Source organism: Diprion similis, chromosome 12 (genome assembly GCF_021155765.1).
Source record: "Diprion similis isolate iyDipSimi1 chromosome 12, iyDipSimi1.1, whole genome shotgun sequence".
NCBI classification, from domain to species: domain Eukaryota; kingdom Metazoa; phylum Arthropoda; class Insecta; order Hymenoptera; family Diprionidae; genus Diprion; species Diprion similis.
The window spans coordinates 14,462,741-14,486,995 of record NC_060116.1 but is presented as its reverse complement, the minus strand read 5'-3'; the positions used below and the strand labels follow the sequence as shown (position 1 = coordinate 14,486,995).

At 42.7% G+C, this 24,255-nt stretch overlaps 1 protein-coding gene across 1 annotated transcript in view; it reads left to right on the top strand.

Moving 5' to 3' along the window:
* The window catches only part of LOC124413094 (microtubule-associated protein futsch-like), a 69,409-nt gene extending 47,772 nt beyond the window's left edge, over positions 1-21,637 (top strand). Inside the window, exons 7-10 of the mRNA XM_046893454.1 lie at positions 63-10,442; positions 10,515-11,948; positions 12,171-21,264; positions 21,353-21,637. Of these exons, the coding sequence (XP_046749410.1) occupies positions 63-10,442; positions 10,515-11,948; positions 12,171-21,264; positions 21,353-21,522 (21,078 nt within the window). The 3' untranslated portion in view covers positions 21,523-21,637. The remainder of the gene's footprint in view (positions 1-62; positions 10,443-10,514; positions 11,949-12,170; positions 21,265-21,352) is intronic.
* Positions 21,638-24,255: the final 2,618 nt, after the last annotated feature.

The window sequence follows — 24,255 nt, the reverse complement described above, 5'->3', positions numbered from 1 at the left end:
TGGGGGGAAAAACTTGAACCTTATTTTGGAAAGGTTTATGAAATACTTGAATCAAATTTTAGGAACGACGACAGGCAAATTCTCCCGACGGCGACAAGGACGTCGATCCGTTGATATTGAACCTGACTGATCTTGGGCAGGAAATGATGGTCAACCTTCGACACATCAACCTGCGAGCTCATCCCTGTTACAGGGACTTGGACCCCATCAACCTTTACCATAAGGTGGGTCATGGTACCCTCGACATGTATGTTTTGAGCCCGAGCAAGGACACTCGAGAAGTCAGAGAGTTCCTTACAAAGTGGCAGAATTCAGACTCCAAGCTGTTTGCTGGATCCCACAAAAAGGACTCGAATAATTTGACGTTTCCGATACAAAATTTGGTTTCAATCTGTGCGCTGGTAGTCTGGCAGCCAGCTAACCCTGAGGATACAATAACGAGAATATTGTTCCCCGGTAGTACGCCGCAGAATAAAATATTCGAAGGATTGGAACGGCTGAAGCATCTGGAGTTTATGAAACGGCCTATTTGTACGGCCAAGAACTTATCGCCCTCGGCTTCACTCGCTGCTCTCAAAGAGAAGTCGAACAGGCAAAAGACGTCGATAATTGAGAAAAGCATAGACAAGGATAAGGATAAGGATAAGGATAAGGATAAGGATAAGGATATTAAAAGAATTTCGGACTATAGGAAGGAGAAGAAGGAAACTTCTGAACCAAAGACTGTTAAAGGGGTTGAGGAACCCACTGCGAAGCCAGCCGTTACCTCGACACCAATCATTCCAACAAAGCAGCCGGCTAAGGTAGACGTGAAGGCTAAAAAGGTTGTAGAAAATAAGAAAATAGAGAAGGAGACGATTAAAACGGAGAGTAGAAAGATAGAAAGGGAACTGAAGGAGGTTAAGAAGGACGGGACAAAGAAGGAGGTGATTAAGGTAGATAAGCATGACAGTGAAACGAAAAAGACTGATGTAGTTAAAACGGAAACTGAAAAGACTGTAATTAATAAAGAATCCAAACCAAAACCCGAGCCAAAAAAGAAGGATATTAAAGAAGCTAAAACACATGTTAAGACTAAGGTAGAACCGATTACCAAAACGGCAGCGAAACCGGCAGCTGAGAAGAAACTCAAGCCATCCATTGATAAGAAAGACGTTAAATCGTCCCCGACGACTCCGAAAAAAATCGTCAATGGCACTGCGACCAAGACGGAAATCACAAAGACCAGTACCAGAACTGTTTCGAAAACAACGTCCAAGACAGTGTCGGCGATGCCGGCAAAGAGTGCGAAGGACGCGACGAACCGCAAGGTCGTCGAGTCGAAAAATATCGCGTTGTCGTCGGCGTCGACAACCACTGCTGCCAAAGCACCGTCGGTCGTTGCTAAACCGAAATCGACGGAGCGGAAACCGATAAGCAGACGAACGCGAACCGGGAGTCCAATAAAGCAACGATTGCCTGGCAGTCCTGCCAAATCAACGCGAAGCACCCCGACGGCATCTGTCAAGTCAGAGAAAGAAGGGATCATCCGGCGACCGAAGAGTGACAAGGGAACGACGGATTCTTCCGCCATTTTGACGCCTTCCGTAGTCGAACCTCAGAGTGTTATTAAACTGGTGGACAAAAGTCTGACCGAGAAGTCTGACGACATTTCCGTCGATTCTATAGAAAGTAAGGTACTCGCTGACCTTAAGGAAGAGCGGGAAGTTGTCGAGGAAATCGAGGCTGTGCTTAGTAAGGCAGAGAGAATTGAAATCGCCCGCAAGGAGGACCAGCTTGAGGGCGATGATGAAATAACCGCCGAGGCTACTGATAAGAAGGAAGATGACGTGACGGAGGAAGACGTCACAGCCGAGATAGAAGATGTGCCCAAGAAAATGGACTCCAGAAAGGAAAGTCAGGAGTTCACCGAGGAGGATGAGTACTTGATTGTTGAGAAAGAGGAAATTTATACCGAAGATTCTGCCGCTTTGAGCGGTGAAGGGGAACAGAAACATTTTCTCGATGAAGTTGAGTCTGAGAAGGCGAAGAAGTATGGAGTATCCAAGAGCGTTGACCTTCCCGAAGAGGAAGAGGCAAAGGAGAAAGATGAGACGGAGGAGAAGGAGAAAGACGAGCAGCCGGAGAAGAAACTACTGTCTCAGGATGAAAAGGAAAAGGATAAACCTGTGGATATGTCACCGGTGAGTAAAGTGCAGCTTGAGGGTCAGGTCAAGGACATTATTACGTCAGCGACAGATGTGGTCCAGAAAACGGACGACCGTGATGATTCGAGAAAAAAAGACAGCGAAGACATCACGAAGGAGCCATCAAGCGTGAGTCCAGACAAGCTTGATTCGTCGGAAAAGAAGACTACCGACACTGACCTGAAGCCGGAAGCTGATCAGAAAGATCAGATGCCTGAAAAACTTGAAGAATCCCAGGATCGCGTTTCCACTTTGGAATCCGGAGGCACGACAACTGCTCCAACTTTACCGGAGGATGAGCGGATTCCATTGGATGAGATAAAAGAAGACGTTGACGAGAAACACGTGAAGGAAGAAGTTAAAGAGAAAGAAGTTGAACTGGTCAAAGAAAAGGTACCTGCAATTCCACCTCCCGTGCCAAGCGTAATGATGAAAAGTTTCCTCATTCGTGAAACGATACCTGCTGTTCAGAGAGATATTGTCAAAACACCGGATGAAGTTGCCGATCTTCCCGTGCACGAAGAGGTTGATCCGAAACTTTACAGTATGGATGAATTTGACAAAGCTAAGGCTGAAAAAGTACCCCAAACTCCGGAAGCTAAAGAGCCTCCTACACCCCCGATTAAAGAGCAGAAGGGAATGTTCAGTTTCTTCGGTAAGGTTGCCGATAAGTTTGAAAAAGGCATGGACAAGCTGACTGGGAAGTCTAAGAAAGATATGGAGAAGGAGACTGATGAAAAATCGTCAAAGTCGAGTTCCCCGAAGGAGACGAAACCCCAAGAGAAGATTGAGGCTCTGCCAGAAGTTGATATGGGCAAAGTTTTTGCCAAGGTTGGGAAGATCGAGCCTCACGACACTTTCGAGAAAGCAAAACCACAGGCTCCGTTTGACATTAAAATTGCTGCCATAAAAGAGACGGCATCATTTTTACAGCAGGAGATAAGAGAAAGCAAAATAGACACGATACCTGGAATAGAGACTGATATTCCAGCTGCCGTAGAGAGCGTCAAAACGCCTCTGAAGACAGAGACAGTCCTGACTGATGTTCAGAAAGATATCGCTCCAGTATTGGACGCAGGAATTGACAGTTTGGCGAAGAAGCAACCGTCGCCGAAAGATGATATCGTCAGTGAAGATCTGATCGAAGATACGAAAGAGGTAGAAGCACTGTTAGAGGAAGCGTCGAAAAAATTCGTTACGGTTAAAGATAGTCTGAGAGACTCTCTTGAATCTTTGGAGGAGAAAATCGCAGAACAAATCATCGATGAAGTAAAACCAATTAGTCCAAAGACCCGAACAGCCCAACAAGACTCGATCAAGAGCACGCTGACAGAGGTAGCAGAAAAATTAGAGGGAATCAAACCACAATTCGATGTCGTTGCCGCCACGGACTCTAAGCAGCCAGAAAGAGTGAAATTCGAAATTCCAAGGGATGATGAGAATGCCGAAGATGGAGAAGATGCTTCCGAAGAATACGAGGGTCCTGTGAGGGATCTTAAGGAAGCGGTCCGAGATGTGGGCGAAGTGTTGGCTGGAACGGCCGGCATTGTAATAGACGACAAACCTAAAGACGTGATTGAAATAGTGAAGAAGGTCGCCGAGGTGTTAAAAGAGGACAACTTTTTATCAGAGGAGGTTCTCTTCGAAACGGTTAATGCAAAAGCCATAAAATCTTCAGAAATCACGCCAACAAAGCCTGAAAAATCTGCCGACGTTAAGCCGACGATTGAGGACATAATTATGCCAAAAAAAGTGGGAGTCACAGAAGAACTTCCATCGCAGGAAGAGATCGAGGAAATGTTGGAGGGTGGAATTACCAGACCTTTGCCAGATTACGAGAGAGTCAGTGGAATAGAAGTGAAAGAAGAGCCGTGCGTGAAAATGGTCAAAGAGAACAAGGTCGACTTGACCTCACCCATCAAGGATGAACATCCTATTGAGGACGATTTGCACGATTTGTGCTCACAGCTGATGGATGATACGAAAGATAAGAAGGTAGTTACTCCCAAAGAATCTCCTAAGGAGCATGAAGGGAAAATTGACGTAATGCAGGCTGGGATCGAAGAAGTATGCACAAAGAAAGTGGCGAAGCGAGATGTGTCTGAAGAAGGTATTAACGAAACTGAAGATGACAAGGTTGAACATCCCGAGATATTGTTTGAGCAGAAATTATCGCCGGCACAAGCCGAGCTTGTTATGGTGACACCGGATACAGCACCAACGTCGCCGAAATTTACTAGTGATAAAATTTACAACAAAGAATCGGAAGACACTGTGAGCGATGTTTCTAAGGTTCCTGGAATACCGAAAGAGATTGAAGAGTTCATCAGCAGTAAGGCTGATGTGTACGATATCGTTGACGAAGTGATTAAAAAGGGTAAAAAAATAACTATAGAAATAATTGAATATATTGTGATTGTAAAGAGAGTCTCGAGAGAGCATGTGATTTACATTATTGAAGAGATTATTATAAATAAAGGTATTCCTCCAGAAAGTGTGGTAGAAGATATTGAAATTCTCAAAGGTCAGGACTCCGATGATCTGATGATATCCTCGGTAAAACGAGTTGAAATAGAAGAATACATTATATCCGAATACATAATAAAAGGTAAGAAGATAACTGTACAAACAATAGAAGAAATTGCAATCAAAAAAGTTGTTCCTAAACGAGTTGTCATTGAAATCATAGAAGAGATAATCATTAAAAGAAAAATATCCAGAGAATCGGTTTACGAAATTGTTGAAGAGGAATTTATCAAACAGGTCAAACCGATCTACGACGAATACGATAGAAAACCCTCTGAAAAATCGCCAGTTACAATTGACAGTAAAGTCGAATATGTAATCGAAGCTGAAAAGCCAAAGGTAACAGGTGAAAAATTAAGTCCAAAACATGTAACTCCTCCAGAAGTGAAAGAACTATTGTCAAAGACAGATGAAGCGAAAACTTTAGAAGAAGTTTCGAGACGACCAGAAACCTCAAAAGAGACGGATGCTCCGTTTTTCGATGAAAAAGACTTAGATGAAGGTAAACTGTTCGACGATTTCGTAAATATTCCTTCCAAGGATGTAGTTATCAATTTCCTACACGAAGAACGGAGACTGTCACATGAAGAACATGTTACTGGAAAGAAGGATGCTTCCAAAGAACTTTTACCAGCTTCGAAAACGGGAGTAACTGATGACACAACAAAAGACTCAGGCGATGATTTCGAAGCTGTAGAACAGGAATACAAAGTTCACGATGTCACAGTCACAACGACGGCTCCAATGACGTTCCGTGAAACATCCGATTTGAAACAGAAAGATGAAGTACTGGAAGCTGTTGAAGATGATTTGGATGAAGTTGTTGAAGCGGCTGAAAAGTTCGTTGAAGAAACCAAGGAGAAGCCAGAGGATTTGAAAGAAACTTCTGTTTCTGATAAAGTCACTGATAAACTCGCGGAATCTCCCATCAAGTCTAAAACTCAGTTAATTCCTGGTGTTGAGGATGACAAAACTCACCCAGATACCCCCGATGATCAAGTCAGTTTTGCAAAGTGCAAACCAAAAGATGTTAGCGATGTAGAGGACGATGACAGTGTGTCTAATGTCACATCAGTAATTGTCTCAGAAGTTTCGATAACCACGGAAAAATACCTTGACGAGGCTAAAGAGAAGCCAACGGATATCACGAGTTCTGTTCCCGAAGAGTCCAAGGACGCAAAGAAAACTCTTGATGACGTTCAACACACTGTCGCCGATGTGTCGGACAAAATTCATGACACCAAGAGTCCGACTGAAAAGTTGGATAAACCTGAACTTAAGACTGGTGATATTTTAGATAAAATCAAGACAGACGATCATGCAGAAAAACCGATTACTGGTGAACAAATCGTTGATCTCAAAGCCGCGGTGAAGGAGCCATTGAAGGAAGAGAAGACACACGTCGATGACGGTAAAATGAGATCCCCCAAAGATGATAAGGGCGATGAAATTGAGCTTACGGGTGACCTTAAAAACGAATTGGGTACTCCCAAGGGGAAAGATATCGAGGATGCGATATCAGAAATTATTCCAGACTCCAAGAAGTTGATTGGAGAAGAAAAATCTGACGATGACACAAAGGATGCAAAAGACCACATCTCACCAGTCGATGAAAAAAGTGGGCTGGCAGACAAAACGACCCCCAAACCTGCAGATATCCAAAAAAGCATCAGTCAAGATAGTGTAAAAGATGCAAGTGGAACTCCTGTTGATGTAAAAAAAGATACACGGGAACTTCCGGAGAAGATTGATGAATTAAAGGACAAGAAGATTGTTCCAGACGTGGCTGGTGTCAAAATACTCGACACGAGTGAAATTGTAGATCTGAAGCAATTGGACGAGGCATCAGAAAGAGAAACACCTTCTCCAATTCACGCTGCTGATACAAAGTTTGTAGATAGCAGCTGTTTTAATATAAATGAGCAAGAAATTCCGCAAGCTCCAGTGAAGCAACCATTGGACGCGGAGCATAGATTAGAAGACAAATTGATGAAACCGAAACCTTCAGATGACGGAGCCACAGATGCTCTCATTAGTGACGAAGAACCCGAGCATATTAGCCGTAAGAAACGATCACTTGGGGAAGAAGTCCTTGAATCTGAAATCACGAAACCTAAGGATATTGACTTGAAGCCTACAGAACTCGCGAAGAAACCTGTCGATACAACACAGAGTGCACAAGAAAAAGAAAAGGTTGAATCAGTGGATATAGGAAAAGCAGAATCACTTCCTGAATCAACGCAGAAGCCCGAAAACGTGGGAAGAAGTTCGGAAGTAGAACCGAGAGATGTGGAAGATGACGAAGAGGACAAGGAATCTGGCACTGTTCGGCGGATGGTTGTTACTGCCAGCAGCGAGGACGGTGGTGACGAAACAGAGCTTTGCCCAACGGGCAGCATCACATTTGTAAAATCTGTTACTCCAGAGGATTCTTTGAGAGATATCTCCACGAAGTCAACTCCGAATACAGATTCATTGCAATTGGAGAAAGATTCGCTGTTTTCTGGCAAAAGTACACCGGAGAAGGATAGCATTTCCGAGAAGTCCATGTCGGAATTGAAAGATGATAAGGTAACTCCTGAAGATAGTCTTGAAAAATCCATCACTAAAGAAATTAAAGCAGCTGTTTCTGAAGATGCAACTGCCAAAGCACCGACTGAAACTCCGCAAAAGGTGCACGAAGAGAAACCCTCTTTACCTTTGGAAAAAACTTTCGATACGCCAACAGAAAAAGTTCCGGAGAAACCAACGCAAGAAGCTCCGCTTGAGTTAACGGATGGACTGATGGAGAAATTGACGGAAAAAATCCTTGAGCCACCGACGGATAAGTTGAAACAACAAGTACCCGAAAGTTCAACAAAAGACTCTCTGATAGAAGCAGCAAAAATATCTCCAACGAAGTTAGACGAAAAAATTCCCGAACAGCTGACAGAAACAATTCCAGAGAAACCAATACAAGAATCTTCAGAAAAGTTGGCGGATACAATTGTGGAGAAATCAACAGAAAACGTTCAAGATCTACTTACAGACACATTGAAGGATGAAATTATCGAAAAACAAATGGATGATATTCCGAAAAAGCCAGCAGAAACAATCCCAGATAAAGCAATTGAGAAAATTTCCGAAAAGCTCCCAGAAAAAATTTCTGAAAAACTACCGGAGGAAATTTCCGAAGAGCCAAAGTCCGAAGTTCCAGAAAAAATTACCGAAGAGATTCCCACAAAACCAACCGAGACCATTTCGTTTAAGCCAAGCGAAACAACTTCCGAACAATTAACGGTTAATATTGCGGAAGAATTGAAGGAAAGCGTTTTGGAAAAGCCGGCAACGAAACTCACTGAACCGTTGGAGAAAGTCGCAGAAAAACTAAAAGAAGATATTACAGAAAAGCTACAGGAAGTATCTCCAGAGAAAGTAACAGAAAAAATAACTGAACAGCCAACCGAAAAAATTCCAGAACAGCTAAAGGAAAGTGTTCTTGACATGCCATCGGGGAAACCCGCCCAGCAATCCGAGGTTTCGGAGAAACTACAGGACAAAGTACCAGAAAAATTAACGGGGGCGGTTTCTGGAGAACCGAAGGACGCAGTTCCAGAAAAGGTCACAGAAAAGATCTCTGAGCAGCCAATCGAGAAGATTCCAGAACAGCTGAAGGAAGAAATTACCGCAAAGTCAATGGAAAAGGTGCCTCAGCAACCGTCCGAAAAGATTCCAGAAAAACCCGAAGAAAAAGAGAAACCAACAGAAATATTAGCGGAGCATCCGCCAAAAATTCCAGAAAAGTTATCGGAAGAAATTTCAGATAAAATGACTGAGAAAATTATTCCTGAAAAGCCAACAGAAACTCCAGGGCTGAAATCACCTGAGTCAACTCATTCAGAAGAAATATCTCCAGTCGGCACAATCCTCGAGAAATCGCCAGGCGAAAAGTATCTGGATACAGTGAAAAAAGAACCAATCGACACTTTGGCTGAAATAGAACGTAAAGACAAATCTCCAACTGCGGGACCGAGCATCGTCTGTGAAAAATTGGCGACAAAAGATTCTCCTGTTGAGACGCCAAAGGACAAGTCACCGATATCTGAAAAGGCAGCTGATGAACCCAAGTCGTCCAGTGCTGTTTCCGGTGAGTTGGAACCAAGGAAAACGCCCGACGCAGAGAAGGAACAGGAAGAGAAACCTCCAACTTCCACAGTTGATGAAAAAACGGTGACATCCACGTTGCCTAGTTCAGCTCCTCAGAAACCAGATGCTGAACACGTTTCTTCCGAACAGTTAGAGAAACAGAAATCTCCATCTCCAACGACCGAAAAATCAATGAATGTACTTAAATCACCTATCATCGCCTCGGAAGATGTTCCTTCTGGGGAATTATCGAAAGAACAATCTCCGTCTCCAGAAACTGGTAAATCTCGATCACCCAGTATTACCCTTGGAAAACTAGATCAAGAAGATGTTGCTCCTGTTGAGTTACAGAAAGATAAGCCATCGTCGCCAACTATGGATGAAACAGCTGATAAGTCACGCTCACCTAGTTTGGTTCCGGACAAATTAGACGATAAACATGCCCCGGTAGACAAAATCTCCGATAAGAAAACCTTGGAGCTTACTAGCGAAGCAAAAACTGATGAGATCCCAATAATCGAAAAGCTACACGAGAAAGATACACTGGACGATGAAATGCATAAAGACACAAAACCATCACCAGCATCTGACAAGGAATCGACAACGCCAAGTGCTGTTCCTGTAAAGCCAGACGAAAAAGATATCACGATAAGTCCGGAGCAGAAGGATAAGACTACGTCCCTACCGGCTGATGATAAATCCCAAACGCCTAGCATTTCCCCGGAAAAAATAGACACGCAGATTATACCTGATGACAAGATCCACATGGAGAAGTCTATGTATCCGACTATGGGAGAAGCGGATGATACCACAGATACTTTGAAGGAAAAAGGAGTTCCCGAAGAAGAAGCGTCAAAAGACAAGTCTCCATCGCCCTTGGCTGGCGTCAAACCAGATGAGTCTCACATACCTAGTCTTATTGCAGAGAAACCTATTGAGAAAGTTTCATCTGAAGAGAAAATACACGAGGCCAGATCTCCGTCGTCGATTACAAGCGAGATAACAGAGGAATCTCCGAAGCCCAGCATCACTGCTGAAAAGCTAGTTGAGAAAGGAGTTTATGATGATAAAGTAAATAAGGATAAATCTCCTTCTCCAACCACTGACAAAGATGCTGACAAGCCTAGAAAACCTAGTATTACTTCTGAAAAAATATCTGAGCAGGACGAGCCTCATTATATGCAGAAGGATAGATCGCCGTCGCCAACTACAGATCATGAAGATAAAAAACTTCGCAAGCCAAGCATCACTTCCGAAAAAGTAGATGACAAAGAAATTTCTGATGAGAAAATGCAGAAGGCGGTATCTCCATCTGTTATCACTGACTTGAAAACAGATGAAGCTCAAGAACCAAAAATCACTCTCGAACAACCGGATGTCAAAGATGCTCCTAAGACAGAGTTACTTGGCGATAAATCTCCTTCTCCAGCCACTGAAAAAGTTGCAATTGATTCACAAAGGCCCAGTATTACTTCTGAAAAACTGGATGACAAAGATCAAAAGGAGAAATCTCCACTCCCAGAAAGTCCTCTGGATAAACAAGATACTCCAGATGAAAAAATACTGAAAGATTCTCCGTCACTAATCCCACATGCAGAAACAGACGTCTGCCGAAGGCCTAGCATCACGTCTGAAAAACATGACGTGAAAGATGTTCTCGATCACCCAGTACACGAGGAAAAGTCCCCTATTGCAACCACAGATCGGGTTACGGATGAAAGTCGAAAACCCAGCCTCACAGCTGATGATAAACCAGATGATAAGGTGCACAAAGATAAATCTCCTTCTTCCACTTCTGGCCTCGATATTACAGAATCTCGAAAATCCAGTATACTCTCCAATAAACCAGATGACAAAGATATTCTCGATGACGAGTTGGTAAAGGATAGATCTCCATCGCCATCGACAGATAAAATAAGTGTCACGTCTCGGTCACCAAGCATTGCTTCTGAGAAACCAGACGACAAAGACATTCTAGAAAGCAAGGTGCACAAGGACAGAACTCCATCCCCAACAATCGGTGACAAGATTGAGAGGCATCCTAGTACTCCGAGCATCGGTTCAGATAAATTGGACGATGAGGACACTCATGATGCAAAAATCATTAAGGACAGATCTCCATCTCCATCGACGGATAAATTAAGTGAGAAGTCTAGGTCACCAAGCATCGCTGCTGAGAAACCAGAAGTAAAAGATATTCTAGAAAGCAAGGTACACAAGGATAGAACTCCATCTCCAACAATCGGTGATAAGATTGAAAGGCATCCTAGTACTCCGAGCATAAGTTCAGATAAATTGGTCGACGAGGACACTCAAGATGCAAAACTAATTAAGGAAAGATCTCCATCTCCATCGACTGATAAATTAAGCGACAAGTCTAGGTCACCAAGCATTACTGCTGAGAAACCAGACGACAAAGACATTTCAGAAAGCAAAGTGCACAAGGACAGAACTCCATCCCCAACAATCGGTGACAAGATTGAGAGGCATCCTAGTACTCCAAGCATCGGTTCGGATAAATTGGTCGACGAGGACACTCATGATGCAAAAATAATTAAGGACAGATCTCCTTCTCCATCGACTGATAAATTGAGCGACAAGTCTAGGTCACCAAGCATCGCTGCTGAGAAACCAGAAGAAAAAGATATTCCAGAAAGCAAGGTATCCAAGGATAGAACTCCATCCCCAACAATCGGTGACAAGATTGAGAGGCATCCTAGTACTCCGAGCATCGGTTCGGATAAATTGGTCGATGAGGACACTCAAGATGCAAAAATAATCAAGGACAGATCACCATCTCCATCGACTGATAAATTAAGCGACAAGTCTAGGTCACCAAGCATCGCTGCTGAAAAACCAGAAGAAAAAGTTATTCTAGAAAGCAAGGTATCCGAGGATAGAACTCCATCCCCAAAAATCGGTGATAAGATTGAAAGGCATCCTAGAAGTCCGAGCATAAGTTCAGATAAACTGGACGATACGGACACTCCCGATGCAAAAATAATTAAGGACAGATCACCATCTCCTTCGACTGATAAATTAAGTGATAAATCTCGGTCTCCAAGCATCGCTACAGAGAAACCAGACGACAAAGACATTTCAGAAAGCAAGGTGCACAAGGACAGAACTCCATCCCCAACAATCGGTGACAAGATTGAGAGACATCCTAGTACTCCGAGCATCGGTTCAGATAAATTGGACGATGAGGACACTCGAGATACGAAAATAATTAAGGACAAATCTCCATCTCCATCGAGTGATAAAATTAGTGATAAGTCTAGGTCACCAAGCGTCGCTGCTGAGAAACCAGAAGAAGATATTCTAGAAAGCAAGGTATCCAAGGATAGAACTCCATCCCCAACAATCCGTGATAAGATTGAAAGGCATCCTAGAACTCCCAGCATAAGTTCAGATAAATTGGACGATACGGACACTTCTGATGCAAAAATAATTAAGGACAGATCACCATCTCCATCGAGTGATAAAATAAGTGATAAGTCTAGGTCATCAAGCATCGCTGCTGAGAAACCAGACGAAAAAGATATCCTAGAAACCAATGTACACAAGGACAGAACTCCATCCCCAACAATCGGTGACAAGGTTGAGAGGCATCCTAGAACTTCGAGCATAAGTTCAGATATATTGCACGATGAGGACATTCCCGATGCAAAAATAAGTGAGGACAGATCTCCATCTCCATCGACCGATAAATTAAGTGAGAAATCTAGGTCACCAAGCATCGCTGCTGAGAAACCAGACGAAAAAGATATTCTAGAAAACAAGGTAGACGAGGATAGAACTCCATCCCCTACATTTACTGATGCAGTCGATCTTCACTCTCGAACTCCCAGCATCAGTGGAGATAAGCAGGTTGCCAAAGAAATTTCTGCTGACAAGCATACATCTCCGTCTCTGTCATCAGATAAACTTGATGGAAAATCTCCTTCACCGAGTGTCACTTCTGGGGAATCGGATGAAAGAGTAATTGCAGAACGTAACGATGAAAAGGATAAGACTCCGTCCTCGATAACTGACGATAAAACTGATCGTCACTCTCGGACTTCTAGCATTAGCTCTGAAAAACTAGATGACAAGAATATTGCTGAAGATAAAATAGCTAAAGAGCGGCCAGCGTCTCCAGAAATAGATAAAATAACTGAAAAACCTTCCGATAAAACAGATGATAGAGATATTCCTGAAAGCAAGCTGCAGAAGGACAAAACTCCGTCCCCAACGACTAGCGATAAAACTGACCAAACTCCCAGTATTAGCTCTGATAAATTAGATGCAAAGGATATTCCTAAGGATAAGATATCTAAGGACGGATCTCCGTCTCCAACAACAGGTACCATAAGTGAAAAATCTCGCTCACTTAGCGTAACTTCCGAAAAAGCAGATGAGATGGATATACCTGACAGCAAGTTACACAAGACTAAGACTCCGTCCCCTACGACTGACGTTAAAACTGACCAAACTCATAGTGTGAGTCCTGACGGACTGGAGGTGAAACATATTTCGGAGGATAAGACAATCAAGGAAAAGTCTCCGCCTCCAACAACAGATGAAATGAGTGACAAGCTTCAGTCACCTAGCATCACGTCCAAAAAATTAGATGAAAAGGACATTCTTGATAGTGAATTGAAAGAAGTCAAATCTCCGTCCCCAACGACTGACGATAAAATTGATCAATATTCGCAATTTAGTAGCATTAGCTCCGAGAAACTAGACGTCAAAGAAGCTCCGGAAGGCAAGGTGACGAAGGATACATCTCCATCTTCACGAACAGAAGAAACAAGTGATGAACCACGGTTGCCAAAGGACAAAACTCCATCTCCAACGATCGGTGATACAACCGAACGCCACTCTAGAGTTTCTAGTATCAGTTCTGATAAACTGGATACCGAAGATATTCTTAAGGATGAGATATCCAAGGATAAATCTCCGTCACCATTAGCGGATAAAATAAGTGACAAGCCTCGGTCACCTAGCATCACTTCCGAGAAACCAGACGGAAGAGACATCGATGAAAGTAAGTTACAAAAGGACACAACTCCGTCCCCAACAACTAGTAGTAAAATTGAACGACACTCTCGAACTCCTAGTATCAGTTCTGTGAAACTAGACGACAAGGACATTTCAGACGTCGGTATACAAAAAGATAAGTCTCCGTCTCCCGCTACCGATAAAAGCACTGATAAGCCTCGATCACCTGCGTTGATTTCTGAAATACTTGATGAACAAGAAATCTCTGCCAGCGAAGTGCAAAAGGACAAATCTCCATCTCCGATAATTGATGACAAGACCGATCGTCACTCCCGTACTTCTAGTATCAGTTCCGAAAAAATGGTAGAAAAGGATATTTCTGATGACAAGTCACTGAAAGATAAAACTCCATCTCCGGCTGTTGACGAATTAACTGTAGATTCTCGCATCCCCAGCATCGTGCCCGATGAACTAGGTGATCAGCATATTCCAGCTGATTCTATACTCAAGGACAAATCTCCTTCGTTGACACCAGACAAAGATATTCACAAATCAAGAGCATCCAGCATTAGCTCTGTAAAGCTGGATGAAAAAGTTACTTCTGAATTTGAATCTCAGAAAGACAAATCTCCTTCTCCAATTTCCGGTAAAGTTGGTGCTCAATCAGATGAGAAAATTCTTGATGATGACGTACTAAAGGGAAAAGCTCCTTCTCCAACGATAGACAAAATTACGGATGATTCAAAACGATCCAGCGTTATCATTGACAAATTAGAAGCAGTCACTGCTCCTATTGACAAACTATCAAAAGAACAATCCCCATCCTCATTGAACGATGATGAAAAACCAAAATCCTCAGAACCGAGTGTCTTGGGTGATATTTCTGGTGAGAAATCTAGGTCACCTAGTATTTTCTCTGAGAAATTGGACGACGAAGACATTCCTGCTCATGAAATTCACAAGGATACATCTCCAGTCCCAACTGATGATAAAGTCACCGATGGATCCACAAAACTAGATATTACCGATCACAAGATAGAAGAACAGAATCTTCCTAAAGAACATATTGAAGTTCACGATAAGCCAGAAGACAATCCATCAGTTTGTGAAACTTCTGTGAAGAAACCAGATGTTCGTGATGTCCCTCAGGATAAAAAGGATAAGGAAACATCACTCCTTCCAAGTGCTGACGTAGTTGACAAAACCAAGTCTCCTAGTATCACTGAGGAACCGAAAGTAAAGGAAAAATCCCAGAGTCCCAGTCCTGTCAGTGAAGAGTCTGGTGACAAGAAACCTGATCCAAAACTAGAGAAAGATAAGTCTCCATCTCCTTTAGTCGAAAAAGCTGCAGATAAATCTAGGTCACACAGCATTGAAAGTGAACAAGGTGACGTTAGGATGTCAACCAAAGAACTGAAATCCCACGATATTTCTGATGACAAATTTGATGCCAACCTTGACGAAAAATCCTCAATATCGTCACTCAGCCCTAGTAAATTGAGTGAGGCGCTCGAAAAACTGCCAAGTCCTCTCAAAGATCAGCCAAAAACAGAACATGCTGCTCACGATGGTGAACCAAAAATGACCGAAGACGACCAACCGGAATCTGTGTCAAAATCATCTAGTACGGCTAGCGATTTACCAAAATCTCACAGCCCGTTAGCAGAGAAGCATGACACATTTAACATTGAAGATTCGACACTGACTCATCAATCGGAAACACCCACTCAACTTTTGGTAAAGCCAGACGATAAAGAGAGTAAGTCTCAGCCACCTAGCAGTGATGCATTAACGGATAAACCCAGTTCACCGAGTATCGTTGGCGGACAATTAAAGTCTCCCAGCACCAAGACAGAGGGGATAGAACCGATTGGAACCGATGAAATTCCGGAATCGCTTACTGATGGATCGGTGCATGAAGAACCGAAATCTCCTAGAGATAGATCGCTCAGTCATGACAGGACTCCAATGGACCGCTCCAGATCTCATAGTCTGTTTGATTCAGGAGACAGAACACCTTTGGGACGTTCCAGAGCAGCAAGCTTATTTGACGATAAATTGGAAGACAGGATCGCGCTATTAGAATTGGACAGTCACGCGACACAACTCAGTATTTCTGAAGAAACTGACGAGGATAAGTTACCACAAAAGGAGGACGACTCCAAACCCGGTTCGAAATCGCCCAGCGTTGGTGATCGCGAAAGTCCAAGAACTTCAATTGTTACCGATCTCAAAAGCGCTGATTTCCCATCTGCGAAGCGACTGGAAATCGAACAGTACATAGTTGAAGAGTTCATATTGAAGAACAGAAAAATAACATCAGAAATTATTCAAGAAATCGTGGTGAAAAAATCAGTTCCAAGATACATTGTCATCGAGATAATCGAAGAAATAATTATCAAGCGAAAGATTTCCAGAGAATCTGTGATTGAGGTCCTTGAGACCGAACAACTCAAGCCGGAGGATACGGAGATTCAGCCAAAGCAGCTGCCTCTTGGAACAAAGGAAACTGATGAGGACAAACAAGATGGTCCAACTGCTGTTGAAGATACAAAACCAACGTCAGAAGATAAGAAGCCTCGTGAAAGTATTACTGATGAAATCTCCGATCTGAAATCGGTAACTCCAACGGTACCAAGCACTGTTAGCGTCGAAACGATTACACCTGAATTGCACGTAATCAAGAAGCGCAGTGTCCTCGATGACAAGAGTCCAGAGCCCGATGAAGCAGAGGAAAGTTCTCAGGAACTCAAAGCACTTCAGCCGGAAAAACTGACAAGTCTCAAAGATGACAGCTCAGACGCAGAAGGAATGCAGATTAAGCGTCCTAGCATCGTACAAGATGAACATTCAGGTTCTGAATTGGATTCGAAGATTTCTGAGGATCAAATCAAGCCAGATGTGAAAGTTATTCCCGTGGTGGTACCGACGACTGATGAAAGCAAAGATATTCGTCCCAAACAATTGGAGGAGGAAGTAGTAATGATAACTGATGCAAAGAGAACAGAGATCGAGGATTATATTGTGGAAGAATACATTTCTAAAGGCAGAAAATTAACGCGAGAGATTGTAGAAGAGATTGTGATCAAGAAGGCAGTACCCAGGTATATAATTTTGGAAATCATTGAAGAAATAATCATTAAACGAAGAATTTCACGAGTATCGGTGATTGATTTTCATGATGAGGAAACATCCGACAAGGAATATCTTGAGCCCACTGATCGATCGACGACTTCTTCAATCAGTGAGAAGGATGATAGCAGGTTGAGAAAATCATCCGAAGACAGATTTGAAATAGTTACTGGCAAGTCAACCCCAGATATTTCCTCCGCCAAGGACCAGACGATAGATTTGTCTGGAAAATCTACTCCGGATTTGAAATCGTCTTTGCTTTCTGAAAAGTATTCCGACAAGTCTGGATATTCTACTCCGGATATGAGACAATTTGACGAAAGATCTGGAAAATCGACTCCAGATTACAGAACAGAATATGAAAGCCAGTTTCACAAAGCATTTATTGGAGGGATGACGGAAATTAGAACTACACACATCACGACACTGTCCGGAAAGTCAACACCAGACTTTGGTGCAGGGCGTGAAGATACACCAGAACCAAAATCAGAATCGTGTGAACTGACATCAGACCACTTACTTGGCGGACCCTTAGACACGGCCGTCCATGACAGGAAAATCGTATCATCAGAAGAAAAACCAGCCGAGCCTGTTCCAACTACGCAAGCTGAGCCAGATTCACACAAAGCAAAAGTTCCCGAGATACCACCAGGAACAAAGACCACAGATTCAAAAGATTCGAGTCTGGAGAAGACTTCCGAACAATCGACATTCGTTACAACAATTTCGGAAATAACTAAAGCAAAATCTGAGCTGGTTACTAAAATCAGTGAATCTTCAGCATCTTCCACTTCTACGGTAACAAGCAAAACAATTGTGTGTGAACATGAATCGAAAACGACTGGCGGTGAACCTGTTCCAGAAGATATTATTACACCTCCGAGTACCGTTACCACGGTAAAGACGTCCGAAATTGAATTAGACCCCGAAGTAATCACTAAGGTTGTCAAGCGTCAAATCGAAACTCATGAAACTCCTGAAACTGAAATAATAACGAAAACGGTAAGATACGTAACTGAAGTCGAAGAAGATGAGACTAGTGTTACCGAAAGCTCAACTACCGTAACGAAGACTGTCGAAGTTGCATCAGAGCCAGAAATCATTACCAAAGTAATAAGAGGTGAAATCGAGTTGCATGAGCCTTTGGAGACGCAAGTGATTACTAGAACTGTGAAACACGTTACAGAATCCGAAGAAAGCGAGCCGCAACTCATTACGAAGATCATAAAACGCGAAATAATTGAACCTGTAGATGACTCAGTATCATATAGTCTTCCCGGTACCAAGCACCAGGTCCAGACACACGAACCGGAGGCAATGGACACGATCACGAGAACCATTAGACATATTACCGAGATCGAGGAAGGAGAGCCAGAAATTATCACGAAAGTGATAAGGCGGGAAGTTGTTGAATCTGATGATGCAACTGAACTAGAACCGGAAGTAATCACGAGGACGATCCGGCGCGAAGTAGAGATACATGAACCTTCAGAAGCGGAAGTGATTACGAGAACGATCAAGCACGTTACCGAAGTTGAAGAAAGTGACCCAGAAATCATCACGAAGGTGATAAGGCGAGAAATTGTTGAACCTAGAGACGAGACTGAACTCGAGCCAGAAGTAATTACAAGAATAATCCGGCGTGAAGTACAGGAACATGAACCTTCAGAAACCGAAGTAATCACAAGAACGATCAGACACGTAACCGAAGTCGAAGAAGACGAGCCAGAAATTATCACAAGAGTTATTAGACGAGAAATTCATATTCCTGATGGTGAACAACACGACGTGGATCACCCTGAAGGAACATTGGAAACATCTGAAGTTATTACTAAGTCAGTAAAGACATCAGACGCGCCACCGGAAACAGTGAAGAGGATAATTAGTCGAGAAGGTACCCCAGAGGTTACTGAAACTATTACAACTAGGACAACAAAGACAATAATTTCCGAGGCTGGTCCTCCAACAGAAACGGTAACAAAAACAACAACCACGACTATAACTTCCGATATTGAAAAACCGGAACTGATCACTCGGATCATATCACGCGAAGGCACACCAGAGATCTCAGAAACCATTACAAGAACGACAAAAACAACTTCGTCGGACGCTGGGCCTGAGTACATCACCAAGATCATCAGTCGCGAAGGAATGCCAGAAATTATAAAATCTTCTGATGTCAAACGAATCGTGACGACCGTGACAACTGTTACAGGGCCTGATGGGGAATCTGTTACAACAAAGGATGTAAAGGAGAGCAATGACAAGTTAGACAGCGAGGACTTACTGGAGAAATTGATCGATTCTTCTTCCGGCGAGACCAAGACTAGCGAGGAGAGATTCGTCAGTGAGACTCCAGACGGTCTCAAAACGGAGGAAATAATAAAGAGAACGATTACTACAGTCACTTCCAGTTCAGGAACATCCACTCCAGACGTAAAGACGTTCGTTGACTCAGGAAAGTCAACACCCGATCAGAAAGATGATGTGAAAATTAGAACTCCACCGAGGGACGATACGGCGAAGCCAAGATCGGAAATATTCAGCGATAAGTCAGTACCAGAAATGGCGTCTTCACATTTGATAAAAGATATCATCTCAGAGGATAGAAGCTACTCTGGAATGTCATCGCCTGATATTTCGCTACCAAAGGATTTAATCTCGACTGGATCTACCGGTAAATCAACTCCAGACATTCCCGTATCTCCGTTAATCCGAGATCCGACATCGATTCAAGGTAGAATGTTATCTGGAAGGTCGACGCCTGATAGAAAATCTGAAGGACGATCGCGAACGGCTACTCCCGAAGGATTCCGGTCCGGTGAAATGATCAGAACGATCATAACCACGACGCGAACAATGTCTGAAGAAGGCGACATCATAACGGTGACAAAAGAAGTTACAGAGAGTACTAACGAACAGGGTGAGACAGTGATACTTGAGGAGAAGACCAACGTTATACGAGACGATAAACAACCCGGCAAAGACGCAGGGGAGACTCCGATCAGCAGCGTTATTGGAAGTATCAAGGCTTCGGAGCTGAAGAGGGGGTCGAGTCCTGGTTCCGACGTCATGAGCGATCGAGACATCGGTCCCATGAGTCCCAGGAGCGACATCAGCAGCGGACATAGTCGTGCAGCAACTCACGTCTGGGGAAGCAGCGAGGAAAGACACACCTATTCAGACGACGAACCACCTAGTTCGCCACTCAGCGCGACATCCCAGTTCGGTTGCTCGCCTCAGCCACCAAGACACGAGTCACCGAGGTACGATTTGCCCCAGCTACCCCGTTACGAGTTGCCATTTGACAAGGAAAGGGAGTCGAAGACAGAGGGTATCCAGAGTTCGATGATGAGCGGGAGTTTCTACGGTGAGCTTCCAGCTGAGTCGGGCACAACCTCGTCGACGAAGACTTCCCACACCATTCCAAAGAACAGCGAACCGATACCGATCCAGGGTGAATATTCAGTGATGAAGAAAAGGTTCATGGTCGAGAAGGAGTATGCTGGAGGTTACGACTACAGAGTCGAAACCAAGAAGTACGTCGACGACGCGGACCTCGACTTTGACAAGGCGATGATGGAGCACAGGGAAAAGCGTGGCGAGGACCTCGTCTCGCACCACTATTCAAACGGCGCATCGGCCACGGTTTACACGAACGGTAATGCTTCTGGTAAAGATGCTACCACGCCGACTACCGTTGAGACGAAGACAGTTGGCGAGAAGAAGAAGAGTGATCCAATGGCCGCGTCTTTTAGCGCGGAAAGGGAAGGCGAGGAGGCCGGAAAATCCGGAAAAGATCCTCTCGAGGGTTGGGGTAAGCCTCTCTACCTTCCGTCGCCCAAGCCACCGAGGAAATTCAACCTTCAACGACCAGTCGCTTCCACCAGCTCGGAGGAACTGAATCCGGAAAGTCTGAAGTTCGACGTGATCAACAATTGGGGAGAACCGCTGAGGCTTCCTTCTCCTGCTCCTGCTCCAACGAACGATCCTCCGAATAACGGTACTCCCGGAACGCCGAAGAAGGAGAGAAAACAGCCGAAGAAAGTGGTCTCGGAGAACAACAAGAACAAAAAACGGTCGGAGAGCCCGAACAAAATCGACAAGAAATCGAAGGACACGAAGAACAAGGTTCAGCCGGTCTACATGGATCTAACCTACGTTCCTCACCATGGCAACTCCTTCTACAGTTCACTCGAGTTCTTCAAACGAATTCGGGCTAGGTACTACGTCTTCAGTGGCACGGAACCCAGCCGAGAGGTCTACGACGCTTTGCTCGAAGCGAAGAAGACTTGGGAGGACAAAAACTTGGGTGAGTAATGACTTTGCACTTTGATTCGACGATGGTCTTCAGGTAGTTCTCAGCCAGATCCTTGACGACCATGCTTTTTCGGTTCCAGAAGTGACCATGATCCCTACTTACGACACCGACACTCTCGGCTACTGGGTCGCTGACAACGAGGAAGCGCTTGCGGCGAACCACATCGACCTCTCACCCTCAGCTTCTCGTTGCACAATCAACCTCCAGGATCATGAGACTAGTTGCAGTGCCTACCGTCTCGAGTTCTAGGGATTGGCAGCATGCTCGGCCGTGATAGTCGAGTTCTAGGCGGTCTTGTCATTCAACGTCAACGCAAACCGAGCCTAGACCAGCGTATGCCACGTAAAAAATTGGACAAAATGTTTCAAAGAAAGAAAATAATTAAACAGCAAAGTAAAAAGTGCACTGACCCTAGGTCGGTCGCTCCCTGCCGAGGCCCGGACAAGTTTATGCCCATTCAGAAAACAAGGTAAAGAATCATCCGAATTAATAATAAGCCTGTAATCGATAGTGTGTATATTTATATTTGCAAGTATATAGCTTGAGGCTAAATGGAGTAGGTCGTACTCGAGAGAGATTCAATTATACTGACGGAATAGAAGCTCGAGGTTATCTAGGCAAACGCTTAACATATTTGATCAGGTTGATCGTGTATACGAAACTCGCATTTCAATTCCTCCGGGTCACGGCATGGAAATTCTCTGTATATTAGATCGTGATCAAGATATAGGATTTTCAAATTCCCGAATGTGATTAGCCAAGTATATAATAGCGAATGAAAACGTGCAGGTATGACAGTCAAAAGATAAAATCCAGGAATCTTTCCTCTTCCCTGTAGCAAGACCCTTAATCGAAGATCTGACGTAGTTACTGCTCTTCACGGGCAATTATGCGTTAGTTATAATAATAATAATGAACCTTTGAAGTTACCTGAACTAAGCCCCAATGTTGTTAAAGCGTAAAAGCAAAACAAAAAAAGAAAATATAATAATAATAATATTGTTAGACCAACATTATATCGTGCGAAAAAAACATCTATATGTCTTTAAAAATGAGTATATTGTCGTAAATGTCTATACATATATAACAATATATAAATGGTTATATTTACACCAAGAAATAATGTTACCTATTATAATATTATTATATGTCTTTTTAGAGAGATAATCAACAGTTTACCGATACAAAAAACAAAAAACCAAAAAAAAAAAAATAATACAAAAAAAACCACTGATCGTAGTTACCTATAAACGCGATCATCTATATTATATGACGTTGACAAAAAACGTCTGAATATGTCCTTTGTTGACTGGCAGACAGTACTAATATATTATAATATAACATTTCACTTCATCCAGCTATTGATTATATATACATACTTTGGATTTGAATATAATCATAATGTCGAGAAACGACGTGAATTACTCGTGACAAAAAAAAAAAAAATTGACTCGACTTTGAAATTTTTACTTGCAATACTGTCGTACGAAATTTCAAATGTTCCATCCAAAACGACATCATATACGCATAATTCAACCTAGAAACGATCGATCAAAGCTCTGTAATCATAGACTTGTAGACGTGAGCACCGTCAACTCTCGAGATCCAAAGTTGGCGGGTTTAAAACGCTTCGCATACATTTTGCAAATTTGCGCAGGACAGGGGAAAAGGATCTCGAGAGCTATCGGTGTTTCATTCACTCGGACAATTTTCACCTAAAAAAAAAAAACGAATCATGATAGAGAAACAATATTAATAAAAGGAAGAACAAACTAACAAGTAACCAAAAAAAAGAAGTAAGTCAAAAAAAAAAAAAAAAAAGAAAAAGAAAACAAAACAAAACTGTAACCGTAGAATCGATACAACTTTTTGTACTTATTGCTCTGTCAGCGACGAGTGCTTGATGAGAATAGCGAGGCGAATTTCATCTACAATTACACATAATATATTACGTTATTGATGAGTCGAAACATCGGTAAAGTAGGTTTTTTGACCGCTTCTTTGTTCGAATGGAATCTTACAGGCTATATTTCAAGCAATTTTCTTTCTTCGCCTTCCGAGTTTGATACTACTTTTTTTCTTATATTTTGTCTATTCATTTCACCCCGTCCCGTGCAATGACGTAAAAAATGTTGCATTTATAACGATTATTTGCATGGTTATTACTATTATTATTATTATTATTAAAATTATTATTATCATTATATAGCTACGGAAAAGGCATGTAATTCGTGTAGTATATGGGGCGAGGGGCGGATGTTGTCGGTTTGTGTTCGTCCCGACATCGTCGGCTTTCTCGTCCGCGAGACAATTGACTCATTTTTTCAAGTTATTGCATAATACGTATTAATAGTTATTATATTAGAAATTTAGGAACTAAATCCCGTTGCGCTATTTGATCATCTCGCCCGCGCACCTTACGTGTGGCGCAAATATATAGAAAATGTGATTTTAGAATGCTAAATATATAATATTAATATTATATGAAAAAAAAAAAAAAGAAAAAGAAAAAGGGATTCAAAGAAAAAGAAAAAAAAAAAAAAAACAGAAGTAAAAAAAAACGTAAACGATGGATAATTCGTACGTAAATTTGCGTACTGTGTATAATGTGCTAAGAATAATATGATTAATATGAGTAGGTATATCAGGGATTAGCGCGTGCGAGATTGTTGCGTCGTTACCAACGGGAAAAAGGAACGTATATAAAATAGTGTTTAAAAGTAAGTTTTCTACCGCCCGCCTACTTTCGTGTTATTTTTTTTTCAATTTTTATTTCGCCATCGCGCTTTTACACGAAAACCCAATTAAATTATATTATCTTATATTGTCAAATTTAATTATCGTTATCCATTGTTGATTACAATTATTTATATAACATTAGTTTAAATTTGAACGCTATATATACGTGTGTACGTGGACATAAAGACACACAGATACATATACACACACTATTACCTATATACTAAATATTGCTATACCGCT